The 23,335-nt window shown below is 43.0% G+C and overlaps 1 protein-coding gene across 2 annotated transcripts in view; it reads right to left on the reverse strand.

Moving 5' to 3' along the window:
- The window catches only part of LOC119181214 (tyrosine-protein kinase SYK), a 381,065-nt gene that overhangs the window by 74,200 nt on the left and 283,530 nt on the right, over positions 1–23,335 (reverse strand). For both annotated transcript variants that reach the window (XM_075882940.1, XM_075882939.1), the window contains exons 11-13: positions 15,398–15,517; positions 14,092–14,198; positions 5,512–5,578 (exon numbers count right to left, since the gene is read on the reverse strand). In XM_075882940.1, the coding sequence (XP_075739055.1) occupies positions 5,512–5,578; positions 14,092–14,198; positions 15,398–15,517 (294 nt within the window). The remainder of the gene's footprint in view (positions 1–5,511; positions 5,579–14,091; positions 14,199–15,397; positions 15,518–23,335) is intronic.

Genomic DNA, 23,335 nt, shown 5'->3' on the forward strand with positions numbered 1-23,335 from the left:
TTTTTTTCCAACTAAGTTACGGTAGTGAAATTAATGGCTTTTGAGTTTCTGGAGAATACTTCGTCAGTCTAAACCAAGTCAGTGTTTCAATTTAGTGTCTTTTTCGGAGCTGGACAAAGGCCAAGCCTGGCTCGAGCCCACCACCTAAAACCCGGGCCCAGCCTGAAGCCCGGAATCGTACAGGCCAGAGCCAGCCCGGGCATGCAGTCAAACCTACTTTACACTGCACAGCTGGGCTCAGGTATTCTGTTAGGCCCGAGCACGTACATTGCTCTGATTCGACACTGCAAACACTCCCGAAAAACGGCAAATGTTTTAGAGTATGGCGTAATTTGCAGTGGGAAGCTGTCAAGCTCGTGAATAGACCCAGGCTGCACTTTAATCAGAATCGGCTCTCTCGAAAGTTCACGGCAAGGCTCCCTTTAATATTTCGAATCGATCCTTCTTAAGTTGCTTCTGAAAAACCACATAGGAATCAACGACAGCTTGGCCAAAACTGGATCTTAGTCCGAAAATTGCCTCACACGACAGTAAAAGTTCAAAGGATAATTTCACCAGTCGCATGCTTGCCACAGTATTTCTTTGTGTTGCTAGTATTCTTGAGAGTTCATTGGAGATCCCAATCTTAATGCTCGTTCAAGTAAATCCCTAGAATCAAGAAGAACAATTTCTTATTTTAAAGGTAACCTAGAATACACAAGATTAATGAGAGCTGCCAGATGATCATGTAAAGGAAAGCATGGGGGATGTTATTAGAAGTGATTGTAATGTAATGGTGAAAAAAGTGGACAGAATGATAACTTGCCCTGGACAGGTATCAAGCCTGCGACCTTCGAATAATGCCTTCGATTCTTTACCAACTGAGCTACCACGGTGGCTATACCCCTTATTGGATTAAAAGGTATGTTTGTGCATTTAAATGTGGCAGCGTTTGTCAGCGCCGCCTGGTGACATTGCGGCGAGCATGGGAAAGTCATTTTTAGCCTGTTTGCGTCACGTAACACATGAGCTTATTCGGAGCTGACAGCTGACCTTCCTGTCCACTTTTATTTCTTCACAATTATATCACAATTACTTCTAATAACATTCCCTAGGCTCTCCTGGGTGTAGTTGTTTGTCAGTTCTTATTAGTATGGTGGCTAACAAAGAAAACAAGCCCTTAAGTTTCCCCTTCTTTCATAGCACATACGTCAAACTTCAAACCTAATTTATTTAATAGACAAAAACTGAAAGGTCGCCAAGGCTAAAAACCACGAGAACGGCTTGACAAAAGCCCTGGTGACCTGTACATACATATGGCAGTAGTGTGGAAATGATTAGAGGTACATAACTTGCAAGTACTAATATAAAACATGAACAATGAACAATACATACTAACTCAAAAATGATTTCACAATTGATTATTTTTAAAGAAATGTTATAAATGTGCAATAAAAAAGGAGTTTCCAAAAATCAAGGTACATCGTGCATAGACCATCGCATACATTGACACTTGTGCACTTTAACGCACACATATATACATTTCGTGAAACACAAAGTGCATACGCAATATAACAAGATCATGATACAATGTATTTAACGCAAGATTAAACTATGAAAAATACGAGACTTTGAGAAAAATTGTTGCGCATGTTCCTATGATGCCAGAGAGCAGAAATGAGAGTGTCATTGTTTCTTCTTGAAGGTTGTCATACTTTCGTGCGTATTAAGTGTTTGGGAACGTTGTAGGCCAAGGCTTGGTATTTATACGAGGCGAGGAAGCGCAGTACAAACCAAATGTCTGTATTTTTTATGGGAACTGAAATGACACGACGCTCGATACATGAAAGCGGTCAAATGAAGTCGGAAAGCTCCCTATTCGAGAAATAAAGTGTGTGCGATAAGCGCACTGTATAAAGGTTGCAAGCTCCTATTATAGTGAATTCTCGGAAAGCTGCACGCGTCGTTCCGAACAGGTCAATATTTCCAATTTGGCAGACTATCTTTTTTTTTTGCGGAACAACGACTTTATGTTTGCTTTGCTTGTAGTTGCCCAAACAAGATTAAAATACATTAGATGTGAATTAAACAGCGCATAATATATATGAAGTTTGACCTTGAGATGCAAAATGTTACGACAACAAGACATCACTTCTGTCATCAAAGAAAACTTCTTACAAACGAAATTTACATGTGTATGCCAGCCAAGGTTCGAAGAAAAATGAACTCCAAGTATTTTGTGGGTATCAACAATATCTATCGGCACTGATTGAAAAACTAAAGGTTGATGGGTAGTGAGTACTTTATTTTTGGTAGGAATAAGAATGACTTTGGTTTTATTTCGATTAATTTTAAGCCGGTTCATTCTGGCCCACGATGAAATCCTTGATAGTATATGATTTGCTTTACTTATAATATCATCTAAATTAACACCATCAAAGGTTATTGTTCAATCATCTGCATGTATCACGTATTTACCTCCTGTGGTGTCGACTTGAACAATATCATTAATGTAAACAATAAACATCAGCGGAAGTATAGTGCCTTGCGGTACACCACAAGTGAGGGGCAAAAATGGTGAGCTATTTCCAATAATGCAAACACTTTGGCACCGATTGCTAAGATATTGAAACACAACAGCCGGCACAGCCTTGCTGCAACAAAGAAAAAACGACGTCGGTTGCTGGTTGTTGATGTACTGTCGCCATCTTGATCGCCGAACACGGTCCATCGTATATAATTATTTAAATAAGTTACTCGTAACATCATTGGTGGAGGTAGACGACTCCCGTACCTCGATGGAGACGCGCAGTGGTCGCAACACTGGGGACTGTTCGGCTGCTTCAACTGCCAGTGCCTCATCCCCACCGCTCTCTCGAGCTGGGTCGACAACCTACGTCACTCTGCCACGCCTGAGGGATCCTGGCACTTTCTCTGCTGACGGTACCATCGACGATGACTGCTGACTGTACCGGTAAGAGCGGGTCAGTGCTACCCACAGCTGGGATCCCACGCTCATGCTCGCCAATGTTGTGTTCTACCTCGACGGCACGCCGCGGACATGGTTCGAAACCAATGAAGCACAAATCACAGGCTGGGATCTTTTTGGCGATTTATATGGTCGTCAGCTCGCGGCCAAAAAGACTCTCGCCACTCACGCTCAGACGTCTACTGAATCGTACGTCTCATACATTCTTGACGTCTTGCCGCTTTGTAGGAAGGTTTACAAGCGCATGTCGGAAGACGAAAAAGTTAATCACGTCCTCAAAGGGACTGCTGACGATGCCTTCAACCTGCTGGATTTTTATAGTGTTACGAGCATCGACACGATCCTGACAGAATGCCGCCGTCTAGAACAGGCTGAAGCCCGCCGCGTCACCCACGGCATCACGCGCCTGCTGAACACAACTGATACTCCCTCTTGTGATGACGCCATCCGCCCAGTTCCCCGATGTGACAACCTCACCCGCATCATTCGTCGCGAGGTCAAGGCAGCCCAACCAGTAGCTACTCCATTTCCAGCACCTGATCCTTCACCGACCACTATCTCACTGATACAAGCCGTCGTTCGTCAAGAATTATCGAGCGTCGGCCTACACCCCGTTCAACCAGTCTACTCTGACAAGCCTTTTGATCGTCGTCCCTCCGCTCCTCGTTTTTCGTTCCAACTACTCTCGACAGCGCAATTCGTCCGAATGGCGTACACTGGACGACAAGCCTATATGCTTCAACTGCCGACGTGTTGGTCATGTTGCTCGCCACTGCCGCAATCAATGGGCTCCGCCGGCACACTATGGGCCTCCTACCCAGGCCACTTCTGTCCACCAGTCGTCCTCAGCATTTGTTTTTGATTCCCCTATGCCGACCACATCCTCTGATTCTGCAGCATCTCTGACGAGACCCCGCTACGCCCGCTCACCATCCCCTGCTCGTCGTCTTTCTCTTTCTTGCAGCAAGGCTGTGCCGGCTGTTGTGTATCAATATGATTGAATTAAAGATGTACAATAATCTATATATATATATATATATATATATATATATATATATATATATATATTCAATGGTGGGCCAGTTAGTCTTCGTGAAGGTATGGGATATGGCACAACGGGAGCGTTGTCAACAAGGATAAATATATTTATTTCCCAACAGTTTCGGGAGGGGACCTCCCTTCATCAGGGGATGAGTTATACTGACAGTGTCAGTATAACTCATCCCCTGATGAAGGGAGGTCCCCTCCCGAAACTGTTGGGAAATAAATATATTTACCCTTGTTGACAACGCTCCCGTTGTGACATATCCCATACCTATATATATATATATATATATATATATATATATGTGTGTGTGTGTGTGTGTGTGTGTGTGTGTGTGTGTGTGTCACAAATGCTGGCTTGACATTTGCTTGCTAGCCTGACCTTCTTGGTTAAGCCACTCGTGCTGCCTTACGTAACGCATCAACGATACTTGCGCGATACCTAGCGCCACTGCCTATAATTCTGTGCGACCAATAATCGTAGTTGAGTTCGCGCATTTACAATTCATATAAGGCAGTTTGCTTTTCTGTAGGAACACTGAGGTCAACAGTTTGTGAACAAAAGGTGTACTGCATGGTTTGGCTGACCTTTTGCTGTACACTAAGTTTAGCTTTGTTTTTATTCCTCTATACATAGCTGGCGTAACAACTGTTAGCTTTATACTTACGTTTGGCTGGTTACAAAACGATGCACAGCTTGGTAACGCTAAACGGACCAATTTTCTATATACGAATACCTTCCAATAACCCACGCTCCTTCCCCCTCCTTCAAAAAAAAAAGAAAAAAAAGAAAACCACAACTTCACTCAAGAGCCTCACAAGTGCTTCTTACATAGACATTTCCGACTAATGCATAGATCAGCCATGAATGTAGCTGAAAATTTGCTTCAACCAACGTTCTTGATTTTTCCTCAACTCAAACTTACAAATAGAAGACAATTTTTGGCTAAGCCACCTCCTACCTTTAGGCCTCTTTCATATGGCAGTACAAAATGACGCTTACTAAAAAGACATCGATGTTTGGAATAATTATTATTGATTCAGTGGTAACAGCATTTGATTTTCAGGTGTGCCCTCTAACATATAGAACCATAGATTAATTTTAGCTTGCTTGTTAGTCTGTTGTTGAGCAACTTTCAATTCATTCATTTTCTGCGTGTTCATTACTTTATGTTACAGCGTTTAAGTTCTTAATTTGCGTTGCTCTGGCCCGTTATTGATGTGCCCGCAACTTGGACATGTCTCTGCACTGCTGATCTGCACTGCTGATCTGCACTGCCATGACCTGAAAGTAAGCTTCAGAAATTCATGTCTATAACCTGTTGAACTTACATCTCTCGTATTTCTTGAACATGATTTACTAAATTGACGTTGAATTGTATAATTGCGCATGACATCAATATGTAGCCCACATCCTGTCATGAAAAAAAAAACATTCTGCCCCACTTCATGCAATAACTGTGTCTATCATTTTTCACTTTCTGAAGTTGCATTCTCACCGATGAGACGAACGATGTGCGGGTGATCCAGTTGTGCCATGGTCTGTGCCTCGTTCATGATTTCTTCCTGCGCAGGGCAGAGTTGAAGTTTTTAAACACTTCATAAACAGCTTGGCAAGTGTCTACATATTGTCAAAACAGATGAAATTTCAGGTTGCGGGCCAATCCTGGTCGTAGTATGTTGCGCCGGGTTAAGACGAGCAGCGAAATAATAAACTAAAATTTAGCGTTTCGTATGGTTCTGTGTTTGTCAGGTGTCTGTCCTCGCTGTTTGATACTCACTACAAAAATAATACTGTTTTGGATTCTTGCTCGGGCAAGCGTAATTAAAGAGGCAATAGGAAGCCCATGAAATACCATATTCAGATATTTCATTCCGATTTTCACGAAATATTTGTTTTTCGAAAGTGGAGTCGCAAAACAGTGCCAAGTATTGTATAAGAACAGTGCCAAGTATTGATAAATATACACCCTGCTAGTTGATCAAGTGTGTTTTTTTTCGCTCGCAGATAATATTAAAAAGAATGGCAACATCACGCGAAAAACTAACAGCTCCCAGCACTGTACTGGCTTGGTAGTTTCAGGCCAGTGCACATCACGGGAAAGTCAGAATTTATATATATCAATTGTACTTCCAGATTAGCTAGACATCGAAACAATCTGTGAAAGCATGTACATAATTTATAGTGTAAGACTGAATTTACACAGTTGTGTAAGCTGAATGGTCGCAACAACTGGTCGCCACAACCAGGCATTATCATTCAGTATCGCTAAATGTAAGATATGTAATAGGTTGGTCCTATAAAGAGTTATACTTAGTATTACCAGAGCTTCACGGTCTAAACCACGATATGATTATGTGGTACACAGTATCATGGACCTGCGGAATAATTTGGACCACCTGAATTATAATGTAACTATATTTGTTTAGTTATAATACGCTTAAGGTCAACTAACATTACAGAGGGGAGTGGTACAACATTATAAACAATATCAAAGGGGCCCTGCACCACTTTTTGAGCCTGGTCAGATAACACTGCTGATCAGTAGTAGAGGCTTACGAGAACACGCGAGTGAAGTGTAGCACAGCACGTGGCCTGTAATACACAATAAATTCTCAAAATCAGCTAAAAACTGCTGCCCCTTCTCTCGAAAATTGACGGAAGACGCTGAAAAATTCCTCGCAGAGGGCCACGTATTTGCCATTCGCTGATTTGCACATAGCACACTCAATCGCGACAGAAATTTCCGCAGGAGGCCGCGACTTGTCGACGCGTGCACGTGCGATCACACTGACAAAGTCATCTATTGGAAGAAAATAATAATAAAAAGTGCTCACTGTCACAAGACATGCGTGACTCTCTGCTTAGCTTCCAGCGCTTTCGTGGGGACAAGAGAAGAGAAAGTGCGATTGCTGCATACGACAAATATTTATTACTCCACTCATACTGGACAGATTTTTAAAATTTTTGTGGCGTTCCATTCGTGAGGCAATAAGCTCTTTAGTGAGTCGACTTCATGGTTGCATAAAAAATAGTTTCAGGGCCCCTGTAAGTACAAAGGAACAATACGATACAATAATAGTGATTTATAGGCTCAGCACGGGATCAAATACCAGCGGATATATACATACCACAGAAAAAAACAGCATTTCTAAATATAAATTTGTAGCCTTTACAAGGCAATATATATAAGGTAATCGAGCAACGTACTGTTAATGCGATAGCGTTAAAGAGCTCATTTCACAAAAATGTTGGTGTCAGCTTCGGCATTGGCCTTGTTAGTTGTGAGCAAAAACTCATCGGATGCGTACCGAAAAATCAAGAATGATGCAAATATTATAAATAAATGATAAAAAGCACTGGAGCAGAGTGTGGACGGAACAAGGGTTGTTGGGGTTCGAGTGGGCACGAAACCCGTTTGCGTGGCAAGCCGATGATCTGCCACACGGCCGCGTCTCTGCCTGTGAAAACAGTGAAAAGAACTTCCTGTGCTGGGAAATGCAGTGAAATTAGCTTTTACGCTTCACACACACATGCGAATACTGTATATATCTTTGACAATGCAACATGAAACGTTGCAGCAATAATGCATGGTCAAGCGTCCATTGCCAATGGGAGTCAGAATATGTAATTATCATAATGGCTTCGTGGTTCAAAGCCAGTCACACATTACAAAAGGCACACATTTTATGTATACCGCGCCTATTTCTTTAAGGCCACGTAGTGAGTACATGGCAAACCCGAACAGGTTTCAAGCATTAGGTGTTTGAGGTACACACTACGAACAGGATGTTGCTATTGCGTTCAACTCCTAAAGGCGGAGCTTGAGGGTCTCCTAATTTGTATACCATTGTGGCAATGAGCGTGCAAGATGCAACAGGGCTGACAAAAAATTCGGTAACAAAGCCACAAATATATTATGTTGTGGAATAGTCAGCCTACTATTGATATGGAAAGGCAGTTGTAATCATTTGATGGGCGCGGAATCTATGACTTTTGGAATGATTCAGTACTAGACGACGTAGTGCCAACCTTTTGAGCATTATCTAAAAGGCTTGAGACATGAGGAGGAATTATTACCAGATCACCTTGGTGACAATGATGATAGAAATTGTGAAAAAGTGTTCAGCAGAGCATAGCACGGTAGGACCTGAAGCAAGGGTAGGTAGTTTAAAGTTAGTCTTTATTTGTGTGATCCTCTGATTTCGGTCACGATGGTAAAATATAATGCAGACAGATGTATTTGGTACCATTTTAACTGACCGAATTAATATGATATCGATCTCAAGGCAATGAAGCATATTTAGGTTAATACGAATGGAAGTTATTTTGACGAATCGAGGTGATTCCGCGAAGTTACAGTGAAAATATCTGAGCTTGGGATTAGCAGAGTGCTGGTTTGGGCTAGTTGGTATGACATGACGATTGTTATAGCACGAAACCAGAACGGCGAGAAAGCTTGTCGTATTCTTGCCCCTTTGTTGTCGTTCTGATCTTGCACTTTAGGAATCGTCATGGGATTAGCGTTTGAAACAAAGTAGCTGATATGTGTAGTTCATGTTAGGTTGTGACCGATGTGAATTCAGATTTATTTGTAGGAAGTTACACTGTCCTATTGTTTGTTATTTAGGTTATAATCTTGTAATATATTGAATGTTCTATACACACGCACGAATTCACACTTTTCACTGCTTTGTTTTATAAGCCATGTGTATATAAAAAGTTTTTCGGTGACACACTTTGCCGCTTCCTTAGAACGTCACCGCAAAGGTTTTGGCAATACTTCAGTGACAGGAAGGAAGAGATACAAGAAATTAGAAGAGATAATGAAGTACTGATAAACAAAAAAGGTATTGCATATAATTTCAATCACTTCTTTCAGTCCGTATTCACCGTGACTGATACTGACGTTGCCGTAAGTTCGGAATGCACCGCTCATAGCCAAATGGATGACGTCAATATCAGCCAGGAGGGCGTATTTGAACTGCGATTTAATTTAGATTCGAAGAAAGCGAACGGACCAGATGATATAGCGACCCAGTGTTTTCAGAGATATGCTGAATGGGTGTCTCATTACCTAACACTTATGTTTGATAAATCATTGAAAACACATTCTGTGCCACAAGACTGGCGCAGTGCGGTAGTCATTCCAGAGTTTAAGGAAGGAATCTGAACGACGGTGAATAATTACTGGCCTATATCACTCACTGCCATCTCTAGTAAACATTTAGAACACATAATAGCCAAGCATATTATTTGTTACTTTGAAAATAACTCTCTACGTTACCCCCACCAGCATGGATTCACATCACGCTTCTCCACTATCACACAACTCATACAGACGATTCACGATTTCGCTGAAGCAATTGATACTAGGGAGCAGATAGATGTAATAGCCATAGATTTTGCCAAAGCCTTCAATAAGGTGCCACACAAAAAGCTAATTTACAAGTTGGAAACAGTCGGACTTAATGCCACTGTTATAAAGTGGATTAAGGCATACCTAACTGATCGCAAGCAGCAGGTAAAATTGGATGGGCATGTCTCTGACTCACTGTCAGTGCTTTCGGGAGTCTCGCAGGGATCTGTTCTGGGACCACTCTTGTTTTTGGTGTATATTAATGACATCTCTGTTCTTGGGGAGCCAGGTGTGCACCTTAAACTATTGGCAGATGACTGTTTATTTTATTCCACTGTACGAAACAAAGAGGATCAAGTTAAGGTTAACATATCTTTATAGGCCTTGAGCAAATGGTGTGAAAAATGGAATATGAAAATTAATTATTTTAAATCGACATACACACATATTACAACTAATAAGAGCCGTTTTTTTATTTTCATACACTATCGGAGACAAGTATTTGATAAATACTACTTATTTTAAATATCTAGGATTAATGATCACGGAAAATTTATCTTGGAACATACACATTAGCAATGTTTGCTCAAAGGCATATGGGAGGCTATGTTTTCTACGAAAAAAGCTAGAAGGTGCAACAGCCGATGTGAAACTTGCTGCTTATGAAACCTTTAAAAAGCCTGTTCTTGAGTACGCGTCGGTGGTATGGAGCCCTCATCAATATTATTTGAAGAAACAAATAGAAAAATTTCAAAGGTACGGGGTGCGATTTATATGCTCCCGGTATCGAAGGACGGAATCAGTTACAGAAATGCTCCATTCTTCTGGCCTTCATTTGTTCGAAACGCGCTGACAGAAAAATTGTCTGAAACTATTATTTCAAATTCTAAATGGCCAAATAAATATTAGAAAGGAAGTATACTTACTGCCACCAGGTAAAAAAGAGCCCAAGAAGCAACCACAACAGGGCAATTCAAACGTACAGGAATCGTACGGATAGATTCAAATACTCCTTTTTGGCTAATACAATTGAAATGTGGAATGATTTGCCGGTGAGTGTTGTTGACCAGAACGATTTGTCGAAATTTGAACAGACCTTGGATAATTATCTGTGCCATTGTAGCGATTGATCTTGATCCGTCCTGTATTTGTGTATTTGCTAATAATGTTTTGTTATGTCACCCTCTCTGTAAAAACTCACGCATGAGAGATGACAGTATTGCTAAATAAATAAATAAATAAATAAATACCAGCTAAAATAGTATTAAGGTCAGATTGAAGGAGGGTGACGTAATAAGGTCCACTTGATTTATGAAAGATTAGACAGACATCCGTAAACGAATGAACATACGAGGAGACCAAAAATGGCAACTTGTTATTATAGATGAGAAAAAAAAAGAAGGCCGGGGACGGAGCCCTGTGGTACTTGAAAATTTACTGCGCTTTAAATAGAATTTGTTAAATAGAAAACGGTTAGTAAGGAACTTTTCAATCCAGGTTACAAGGTAGCAATAAAGTTTAAGTGCACATAATTTATTAATGAGCTTTTTGTGCCACACCTTGTTGAAAGTGTTAGAGAAATCTAGAAAAATGCAGTTGACAAAAATATCTATTATCAAAAATGGACTTCAGTTTATGTATAAATAGTATTATTGTGTTTTGCAGGAGTGTTATTTGGGAGATCTATGCTGCGATTGTGTTAAAAAAGAAGTGTGTGTCTAAAAAGTTATCTGTATGAGAAGCCAGAATGTTTTCTAAGATATTACATGGTATATTAGTGATAGAAATTAGCCTGTTGTTTAAAGAAGAATGATCATTACTTGATTTATGCATTTGAACTACGTTTACGCCTTCCCTATCAGATGGAACAACACTGTCATTTCGTCAATAAGTAATTGTTAAAACCTTTTACTGATGATTATGGATGGACGGCAAGCAGTGCTTTTGAGAAACTCACCGTCCAGTGCACAATTTTTAGTGACCTAATAATGCTTGCGACATCATCGTAACTGATCATGATAAGGAACATTTCATTGTGGTAACATGGTTGAATAACAGGAGGAGTGGCAAGAGGGGGTAAAGAGAAATTTTTCAGAAAACGCCATTCAGAATATTGGAACATTGGTCGTTGGATTGAGCATAACCTCTAAGATTGTTAACTACAATGCTATCTTTGTCTTGATGGTTAATCATGCAGCGAAGTTTTCTAGGCTTAGTCTGTTGCACAGAAGGTAAGATGTTGCCGATAGGGTTCGATCGATTTTAGACAATTTTTAAGGCATGTACGTATTCATTGTTGCTCTGTTCGTAAGTGGTGATTTCACCGTTCTAAAATCCACTGGTGTCCTCACGCACTACCTAGGTGACGTCAGCATAAGTAATGCTTTGACTATCAATGAACGCGGAATTATTCAGTACATGCAAGTGCGTGCCATTGAGACACCCATCAGCTTCTTTCATACGCAATCGGCGCTAACTTACACTCTGCAGCTCACGTCATATTAGGCAGCGTTCTTGTGGGACACAGACCACGCATAGTAGACACCGATGAGCGTCTCTTGCGAGCACTCGCAGATGCCGTAGAGTTCCGTGTTCCTCGATATGCAAAGCGTCTATGCAGGTTCACTCGGGCTGATGATATAGTTAGCGCTGTGGCTGCCGATGGTGCCGCATCGTTTAAAGCCTTTTGCCTAAAGCCAAAGCACGCCTCCGCCAGAACGTGTGACGCAGCCCAGGCGCATATAATAGATAAATCGCGTGAGTTGGCACACCATTCGTTGTTTCCGATTTCGGACTCGATCCATATGTTTCTTTCAATGCGATTATATCTGGTTTGCATGTGTCATTAGCTGTTCCAATAAAGGACGCTTGGTAATAATACTTCTGATGTTAGTAAAAAGCAAGGATGTATTCAGCAGTTCACGTTTGTTGACCCTGTCACGATACTATTTCGCAGAGTGACCAGACTGTCGAGATGCGTATTATAGGGCGAGCTTCGTATTGCCAGTCATAAATCCGGGTGCTCGTAATGACTCGACTTCTTTCAAACATTCACTTATCGTATCATTAACGCAATAGATTTTATTCATAATGAGTATTTTGTAACTTACTTGATATTTCTTTATGACAGGTTGATTCCTTACAAAGCTTAATCATTTTCGTCTCCCTTCACGTTTGCCTACACAGAATGAAGTCTTCAGTAATTAGTGGTGCTCTTACGGAAAGCACTTTAGGTGTTGGTTTAAGTACAAAAACTTAACAAAACATTTATAGGCCGGAGAAGGAAGAAATAGTCTGAAGTACAGGAAGGTTGGCACGTTCATAGAAGTTATTGGCTGGCTTTTAGTGAGCGCGTACGAGGCTCACCAATAGGCATGCTCGATTGTGTTGTCTAGTACGACATCAAGCGCATTTGTTATGGTCAATTTTATATTCAATTTAGAATGTTCCCACAATTCTTCAGATTCTGCAATACCTCAAGAAAGTATGTAATTGCACTGAGAACAGTCCTGTCATTCATTCGTATAGGTAGGGATTGGAAGTGCCCAAGCTGTTTTTAAAAAGGCCTCCATGCTATCAACAGCCGGCTGGGTATATTTAGTTTCTTGCTTCGAATCCATTGAGCATGTTCTGTATCATTGAAACTTGTACCATTGAATTTTGTTTAGACCCGTATTATTTCTTCGACGTCAGCTGCTAACGTGTCCTGCATTTTGGCTAACAGAGTTGTCTGCGCACGAAGGTTCCTAATGAGGTTAAATATAACTGTCATCTTTTTGTAGGGATTATCAGGCAGTGAATTCATGTCAAGCCAAGTCTGCGAGCACCTGTCAGGGCCCAGGTTAGCTTCAACATCACCACAGCGAAGTAATAGGTAAATTTTCAAAAAATATTAAGCGTGAATACACTTTATAAGCGACCCCAAACCATCCACCACCGTCAGCGGCGTCCGCAGTATTCTCTCTATCTTTAAAAGAAAGAGGACTTGGCGGGCCGCAGGCGACGCTCTACCGAATAAGCCACGGACGCGACGCTGATATCGGTGTCGCTCCTCCGCTCTCCTCGCTCGCTGCTGCTGCGCGCGCACCCCTCTCTCTCTCGCGCGCCCGCCTTCTCTCTCAGTCTCCCGTCGAGAGCGGGTCGTGCGATGGATGTCCCGGAGGCAACGCTACCATCTGGATATAAGGCACGTTACTGACACCGATATATATATATATATATATATATATATATATATATATATGTATATGACTGCGGACGCCGCTGACGAGCGGTGGATGGTTTGGGGTCGCTTAAAAAGTGTATTCACACTTAATATATATATATATATATATATATATATATATATATATATATATATATATATATATACTGGTTTTTTGTAATCAATATCGCTGAGCCCTTCCGGGCTCGGAAGCCGCATAAAACATCAGCTATCACTTTTCGCAGCATACAGAGAACATGGCTTTGACACCTGTAAAAGGCAGAAGCGTAGAAATCGAGGTATAATCTCTCGGTGCGTGCCTCTGTACTTACTAAAGCAAGTTTTGCAGTGCCACCTATTTAAGCCCTGTCCCGGTGGTGATGTCAGTGTCCCTATTGTACATATAAGTACACGGGGACTATAGCATTACGCCTCCATCGAAAAGCTTTCAGCATGACTGGGTATTGAACTCGCGTCCTCGAGTGGCACCGCCACGGTGTGGCGAGCGTTCTCACCTTGTGATCTCCCACTATCGTGTCTCGGAGCCTCTTCACCGCGATCTGGACTTCCACGGGTCCACTGCCGAACAATGCGCGGTGCACTTCACCAAAGTTGCCGACGCCTGTGCAGACAAAAAAAAAAAAGAGGGGTGGGATGGGGGGCGATACAGAGAGACGTACAGGTGTCTATGCTGCTGCTAGCGCATTCACCATATGCTAACGCTGCTTGAATGCACTGTTGTTGAACCGACGTACGTCAACTACTGCGCATTGAAATCATGAGGAACGATTGCTCTGTTCTTTGATGCACCGTTCCTTATTGAAACTAGCGTATACAATTCCAGTAGTCAGGTAGGTAAAGGTCTATTAATTTGCCTAAATACTCCCTGGTAAGGCTAGACTACATTAGGGATTCATTATGACAGATAAATGTTATATAATAAAGGCTGACAATACAAAAAATGCACTAGTCAAGTGACGCATTCAAACCAGAACTAGCAACTTGACAGGACTGAACAAGCGTTTGCGATGATCGCATTCATCGTTACTGTAAGTACAATGAAGCGCGTATAATTGTAATGCTGTTCGGGGGGAACGATGAAGCCGGAGACGGAGTTGCGTTGGAGGATGGTTCAAGCTGTTCAAAGGTCGTAAATTTTTGTCTCGCTTCCTCTTTCATGCTTTCGAACCATCCAACAGTTGTTTTCGAGAACTATTAAGGTGGTGTGTATTGGTGTGTATTTACAAGTTATTGTAAATGTAATGTAAAATGGCCCGAAATGACTTAATGATAGATTACTGTCAATTATATAAAAAATGCAATGAGGTAACACGCCCACTATATTATTTATATTAAGATGTCTAGTGTTTAGTCACACCCCTCCCTAAGTATGGGATATTTACTTTGAATAATCACGCAGTGATATTCCACGCGTGAGCTTTAAAAGTATGAGCTAGATTTAAATCAAAGACAGTACGAATGACTTCAACCTTGGCCAAGTTTCTCAACCCTTCTTTGACGCTGTGATGCGTTATATAATAATGGTATAGAAAGATTTCATTAGGTTCTGCTTAAGAACATTTATGGTAGGGAGAAAGTGAGACAGGTGGAAACCGGCCCTAAATTTCTGAGGCTAGAAAAGGGGCAACCCCCGTAGCTCATTCGCAACATGAGCCTTTTATGTAGCCGACACATTGCGATTTGATGCCGTATGAGTACATTGTCATGGTATTCACAAAACTGAACGTAGTCAAAGTATAGAATTACATACGAATACGGATCGAACATTGAGCATGACAAATCTCTTGTGCGGTCACTCACCTATTCTGTCCTTGAGGACGATAAGCTTGGGATCGAGGCTCATGGGTCCGCTGACGAAGCGCTTCATGGCCTGGTAAGCTGACTCGGACTCCTCTTTGGACAGCCATGGTTTGAGACCACCTGCGAGTGAAGAGATCGCGCATGGCAACGCAACGTTTAGAAACATACGTAAGATGAGTAATATTACAGTCATTTACAGTACTGACGAAATCAAGTTTTGCGTGGACCGGAAGCAAACATATTGAAAACGCCAGTGTAGTTGCATTTAGAAACACTGAAAAGAATTGCGAGTAATTTATTGTATTTCACAGTTTGCAATCCACCCCTGATTATATGCCTAATCTTGATATCGTTGTTTTCAGGCGTCAAACACTGTATTTATTCAGTTACACTTTAGCATAGCAACTTTGCAGTTTTACGTTCAGAGAGATATTGAGTCATCTGCAAAACGCAGACGCCGAACTTCCCGCCGCATGGCATGGCCAAAAAATAGTTAACTGCAATAATAAAGTAAATGTATAGAAGGAGAGCATTGTGCCAATGCCTGGAACCGCCTACTCCCCTTCTCTCGCACAACAGTCAACATTGCATATTAGGTAAAAAACACAAGCTTATACATACCTTTATAGTAGGCCAAATTTTTTTATACAGAAATGTGTCCACACCACATATAACACAAGTAATCACGCAATCGAAATGTCCGTACAAAACTTGAGAGTTCACTAAAATGTAAATGGCGATCATGTCTCTTAAATACTTAACTGTTTTCACAAAGGCTTTCACGAAAATATTGTAGTAAAACACAAGAATATTATGTTGAAACATATCGGTTAACAATAAGGGTAATGCATTTTCTTTTTTTTGTTTAATACTTTTGTTATTCGTCCAGTAAGTGAGCTACTGCACGCGCACCAGTGGCTTGTAACTTTTCTTTTCGCCATGGGCCCAAGATATTTGCTAGTGATGTTGGTCACTTATCCAAACAGTTTAGTCTTTGTAAAAGTTTCTTTCGAGGTCCATCTTAATTTCTACAATGTAGAAGAGTGTGCCCAACGTCTTCTACAGCTCCTCCACATGAGCAGGCAGGACTGTTAGCTTTTCTTATTCTGTACAGGAAGGCCTTCGTGTAGGCCGTGTTAAGTCAAAATCTATGGATGACTGTTTCTACAAATCGGCGTCGATAGTGTTCTCCTCTCTTGGCACTTCCATATACATGTCGTTTATCTTACAGCAAGGCTTCAATGTTGATAACGTCCCAGTAGGCCGAGACTGTCGAATGCAGAGAGTAATTTCTCACAGGCAGGCCTTTAGTTACCTGTTCGTTAACTCTTCAGCTCCACACTCACCGTCACAGCTAAACGCGGTGCTGGCTTACGCCTCCAGGTTTGCACGCACAGAAAGGACCACTAAAGTACACGGAATAAGTACTGCCGTCTTACAACAATTTTTACGAAATTGGGCGCTGCCTTATCCGTATGTTGCAGGTTCTATGCTTGTGGAGGCAAAGTTTACTTTGTGGTTTGGCAAACTTTCTTTCCATTATTACCCTTACTGCAACGCTTCTGTTTAAGACTACAAACATCGTCCCTATGCCTCCATCGGCCTCGCTACCAGCTGGTTTATTCAGGTTATGTTTAACGAACAAAACGATCTCCTGATCTATACCCGTTCTATCACTCTTTTTGATTAGTGACAGTCACGCATCGTGCGCTTTTCTATTTGTTTGTCTGTCTCAGAGCGCTATAGTTCATTTGGCTACGTTTACAGAACGGAGACACACCTGGCATTTTCCTTTTTCTCGTTTTGTCTTCTCTTCGTAATTCGTGTAGTGTATTAACGTTTCTAGAAAGAACAAAGAAGAGGCTCTAAAGTGTGCACGGTGACCATAGAACGGTGTTGCTGAACCTTGGATGTGTGCTCACTGAACAGTCTTGGGACTAGCCGAAAACCACCGGCCAAGTCGAGCCGGGCGCGGGTTTTCGGGTAGCCCCGAGCCCGTAAGTAAGGGAGCTTGGGACTCACTTAAGCTCTGTGTTTAGGGTTGGGCGCGAGTTTGAGGCGGCGGGCTCAGGTTGTGCCGGGGTTGAACTTAGCTCAGTTCTTAAAGGGTCTTCGCAAATGACCTTAAGTTGGAGAGCCACACGCGTGAAATGAATACTTGAAGCAGAGGTTGGTTCTGCATTGTGGTCTTGCACGCACAACTGTTAAAATGACTACACATTGTAGACTACCGCTCGTGGTCCCCCAATATGATTAACCCTGTTAAGGCTTCACTTTCTGTTCATTGGTGCTCCGACCATTTCTAGCACTCCCATTTTGAAGTACACTTCAGTTTCACCAAAAAACAGCCATGTTATTTCTAAGGTTGCACGGCGGGCTTGTTGGTTATTCATGTTGTTCGAGGTATTTCTAAGCTTTCTTTGCACTGTACAGAAGGCGGCTGCACACCCTTGTCAGCTGACACGGCATTGCAGTCTAAGATGAACGTTAGGACAGCACCTGAAATTAAATTAGCGTATCCCATCCACCAAGCAGGTGATTTGTGCGTCGTGGTAACCCCAGTCACGTTCCTTGCCACAGATTTCAACTTCTCGGAAACGGGCCAGGGAACTAATTTTTGTTATATAGATATGGCTTTTTAACGCGAAATAATCTAACTGCGCATATATATTTTAGAATTTTTAATAAATTGTTTGTTGTTAAGTTTAATAAACACTGATAAAAAGCTTTGTAAACAAAACAAAAACACTACTGACGTAGTGGGGCTCAAACCCTGGTCCACTGGATGCCAGCCCAGCATTCTACCACGGAGCCACACCCGTGCTTGGGATCTGTTGGCAAACTTGCCTTAGGCAGGCTTTATGTCGAGAAAGCAATCGCGTTAATACGACTTATAAGCGTTTTAAACCAGCGAAACAACCAGTCGTCACACAATGTGAATAGCGTAACGAGGGGGTCGTCTAATGCTCGAACCCATTAGAAAAGCTTTTTATTCCCCTATTAACTTGTGGCGCATACCCGCTTCAGGCATATTTCCTCATCGTCGTCAGCCACTGCATAAACGATTGGCACAAAAATGTTTGCAAGAGTTTAGTGGATACCATGTATCTCAGAAGAATGACTAGAAATAACAAAGCGAAGGCCAGCCTACTACCCAAAAACTTTTATTAATAACGACGTAGTGGACATGAAGCAAGTGCGCTTGCCGCAGTTACCCAATGAGTGTTCATAAAAGGTTCTGAAAGGCCGCTCTTCTAGCTTTCACTGTGACTGTGCTGCTCCTTCCACGCAGGCTTAGCGTTTTTTTTTTCAATCAGCACTAGTTATTTATCACGATCAGAGTGCATTGAATTTTGCATTAACGCTGACCGATGTGAAGTTTAACGTCCCAAAACCACCATATGATTATGAGAGACGCCGTAGTGGAGGGCTCCGGAAATTTAGACCATCTGGGGTTCTTTAACGTGCACCCAAATCTGAGCACACGGGCCTACAACATTTCCGCCTCCATCGGGAATGCAGCCGTCGCAGCTGGGATTTGATCCCGGCTGCGCTACAAATGTTCCAAATGGTTCAATTGGTCCAAATGAAACAACGGTGTACTAATTCGCTAATAGAACCAATTGAAACCAATTGGAAACTTTGCAATTGATTCCAACTGTTTTTTTAAGCATCCCTACAGACGGGCTCTACTAATATAGGGTTTTTTTTGCTTGTGTAGAGCAACGGCATTTTTACAGAGATGAATGGACACTGTACTCAAAGGGCTAAAGTGGCAGTCTGGTCTTGTGTACCTCAATGATGAGGCGGTCTTTTCTTAGGCACTCGAGCAGCATCTCTACCGCTGGCGCAGTGTCATGTAGTCTATCTAATCGAAAGACCTTACACTAAATGCACAGAGGTGCCACTTTATTTATTAGGAACTCAAATTTGTTGTGCATGTTAGCACCGAAGGGACCAGGCCCGATACAGTCAAGCTTGCCGCTGTAGCCGAACCACCAGCTCTTGTCGATAAAAAGGCCGTCCCGTGCTTTCTTGGTTTGTGCGACTGATATCACAGATTTATTCACGGCTTTTCACAGATATTTTAACCCTTGACTCACCTCACAGAGGAAGACACGTCATTTGTCTGGAGAAATGAGAAAGAGCCAGCTTTTGCTGAGCTGCGAAAGATTATGCAGTCAACGCCCGTTTTCGTTCATTTTGACGATGATGCTGACATGAAGGTGCATACTAACGCCAGCGGTATCGGGAGAGAGCTCGTTCAGCCCCAAGATTGCACAGAAAAAGTCATAGCCTACGCCAGCTGCTCCTTACCCTGTGCCGAAGTAAATTATTTTACAAAGAAGAAACAGTGCCTTGACGTCGTGCGGGCAAGTTTCGCCTGTGTTGTTATGGTCACACCTTCAAGACAGTGACGGACCACTATGCACCCGGTTGCTTGGCAGACATGCGCGACTTTTCGGGATGACTAGCACTGTGGAGCTTGCCGCTACAGGAATCGGACAACACCATCGTTTAAAAATCTGGCCGTAAGCATGAAGACGCCGACACATTGACAGGCTCGCCCATTCATTTTGTCAATCAAGGAGAGGATACCGATTGAGGTTTCTTTGGCGTCATTAGCTTGTCGCATTTGAGCACATGGCAGCGACATGACACCGAGCTTCAACCGATCATCGATCAGTTAGAGGGCCACAATATAGCCATACTACACTATCTATCCCGTTCATTGAAGTCGTTCTGTGTGCAAGATGGCGTGTTATGTAAGAAAACACCCCTTCGAGTTACCATGCATGCTTACCTCCTAATAGTTCTCACAGACATGACAGACGACGTACGTTTCGCTTGCCATGACGAACCTACATCTGGCCACCTGGGCTTCTGAGGAACACTTGCAAGAGTAAGTGAGAGGTACTATTAGCCCAAACTTTTGGTGAGCGTCAAAAAGTACGTCACAAGTCGTCGTGAATGCCAGAACCGAAAGAAACTCTCTCTTAAGCTGGCTGGCATACTTCGCTTTATTGAAGCACCTTGCACGTCCTTCGACCAAGTCGGTGTGGGCGTTGTCGGACTAGTGTGCTGATCGCAACAATTGGGTGATCGTTGAGAGTCACAACTTGACATGCTTCGCTGAAACGCACCCGATCCCACGAGCCACAGCTTCCAAGGTAGCCCCTTTCTTCATAGGCAACATCGCCTTGCGTCACGATGCTCCTTCCTGTGTAATTACGGACAGAGGGGCAGCTTACACGGCAAAGCCTATGGACGAAGTATTTGAACTGAGCAACACAAGACACCGAAACAATACTGCAAACCATCGGCGCACCAACAGACTTACCGAAAAAATTGCCAGCATATCCACGGAGTGAATGATGGATACTGGGGCGAAGCATCCATCTGTCCATTCGTTTTTGCTGCCGTCCATCCATGCGTTCGTCTGTGTGGCCGCCCGTGCGTCCATCCGCTCGTCCGTGCATGCGTCTGTTCGTGCGTCTGCACGTTCATCTGTGCGTCCGTCCTTGCTTTCGTCCATGCATCCGCTCCTGCGTCCATTCATGCATCTATCCGTCCGTGCAGCCATCCATGCGTCCGTCCATGCATCTGTCTGTGTGTCCGTTCGTCCACTTATTCAACACTCCAAGTACCACCATCTCGCATCTTTTTATCTTATATTCCTCATATAGAAGCACCGCCATCCAGCGGAATTTCCACGGAGTGAACGAGAGGAGGCACACGCACACTTTCCTACAGCTTACGCTTCGTGTCTACTTCCCACCTTTACCCACCTCGAGTTCATGGTATATACTAGTTCACTGTAATCATGGCACTGCGGCCCAATGCTCGCTAAACCTTTCTAAAACCTAGGAGGTTACGCCCAGCGAGTATAACGTAGCAACCTTTCTTGTCTTCTGTGCGTTGTTGAACAATAAAAATTAGCAGCATGCACGTTAACTAAAAGCTGAATTCTCCAGTCTCTCATTCCCTTCTTAGCAGTGATTGGCATGTACATTGAGCACTATCTTTTATTGTTCAATGACGCACAGAAGAAATCTTTCACCGGCACCACCTTGGAGGTCAAAATGTTATACTTGTTACACACTACAACGGCTACGAGGGATGAACGGGTGCCGCTATAAGGAGCTTCGCCCCTAAAAACTGAATAAGATGCTCATAGGCGTGATTGCAACGTACATATATGTTCAGTACAAACAATTGGAGTGGATCTCCCCTTAGATGAATTTCTCGTACACCACTACTTCGCAAGATACCACGCGATTCAAGCAATTTTGGCTTCTCTATGGCCATGAAGTGCTGACCAGGCTTGAGTCTATGCCATCGAGTCAAGATGCCGACGAGATGGCAAGCGACGCTGAAGAATATGCAGAGCGTGCCTAGGAAACTCGGCAGCCTGCGTGCCAGTACACCAGCCAGCAGCAGCACATGGACGCCCGCCTATGTAATAACCGCAGCAGGGAAGTGTCCCAGAACCCGGAGACCAAGTTTGGCTGTGTACGCCCGCTCGACGCTGAGGCCTCAGTAGAAACTTACTAAGCCAGTATTTTGGCACGTATAAAGTTTTACACCGCATCTGTGACGTGAACTACGAAGTGGTTCCGGACACAGCATCGCAGTCATAAACAGGTACACAAACGAGCCCGGGAGCAGTTCATTTTGTACACATGAAAGTGCGAATTGTGCTTTCGGAACCATCTTTTTGATGGTTCACCAGCCTTTTAGTGCGTTTCATTTATAGCTGAGAACTAGCTTCTTAGGCCATTGAATTCATTATTGTCACCTTCATAATTTTGCCCTTTCGCATCAGTTAGGTCTTCCCTGGCTTTTTCGTTCCTCAAACACATTTCTAGCATCAAGACTTGTGTACTTATTTTTATTTGTATTAAATTTTTTCGTGCAAGGCGGCTTATGCCACTTACATGCAATGAGTCGATGGCAAGAGTGGCTCTCGCAGTGGAAAGAGAAAGAAGTGCGCACACTTCTTCTCGTTTGTGCTCAGCTGAACCCGTTGAACGTTGAAGCTTGCTCTCGGCGTGTGGCCAAGAAATGAGTAGCTGTTGTAGGTTAGTTGATCTATCATCGTTTCTTATACTGCAATAGTTGTTTGATAAGTGTTTTTGTGCAGTTCAGACAAGACAAGATGTCCTTATCTTCGCCAGGGCCAGGGACGTTTCTTTGGTATGCTTTTACGGATCCGAAGGAGGTGACAGTGGATCTTTTCTTGCGCAACGGAATATCATCGGTTCCAGAGGCTCTAGTCCCGACCAATGACGGCATCATTCGGATGGAAAACCCCAAAATCATTCAGGCGGAATTACGGTCAATGACGGCCCATTTGCAGTCCATAACGGAGGTCCGCCAGTTCGGCAGAGGAGGCATACGGTGCTTTTCGCCAGACCAGTCCTGTGTCCTAGATCTACTGAAGTGCTCGATGTCTGCATCCCAGCCGGTGAACGCATTCATACCTTCACATTTAGCATGTACCCGAGGTCTAGTGCGTGGCGTCGATGCCAACATGCCACCCTCCGAAGTACTAGAGCTGTTTTCGCCAGCAGGTGCTATTTCACTCTATCGGTGTGGACGGGTGGTTGATAAGAACAAAATACAACTGAGTCTGTAATTGTGACCTTTGCGGGATCAGTCCGACCATCAGAAATTAAGACTTGGCCTTTAATTTATAGAGTAGAGCCGCTTCTTTCTCGTCCGCTTCAATGCATAAAGTGTTGCGTTATGGTCACACAATGAAAGGTTGTAGGTCAGCGGTCAGGTGTAAGGTATGCGGGGAAGGTCACAATTCTTGCGACTGTCAGAGTGATAAAGAAAAGCATTGCCTATGTAACGAAGCTCATGCGGCCGATAGCTCTAGTTGTTCGGAAAAGGTACGTGAACGGCAAATCTACTATCTAGAGATAGTAGAAC

The sequence above is a fragment of the Rhipicephalus microplus genome, unplaced genomic scaffold, assembly GCF_043290135.1.
Source record: "Rhipicephalus microplus isolate Deutch F79 unplaced genomic scaffold, USDA_Rmic scaffold_14, whole genome shotgun sequence".
NCBI lineage: Eukaryota > Metazoa > Arthropoda > Arachnida > Ixodida > Ixodidae > Rhipicephalus > Rhipicephalus microplus.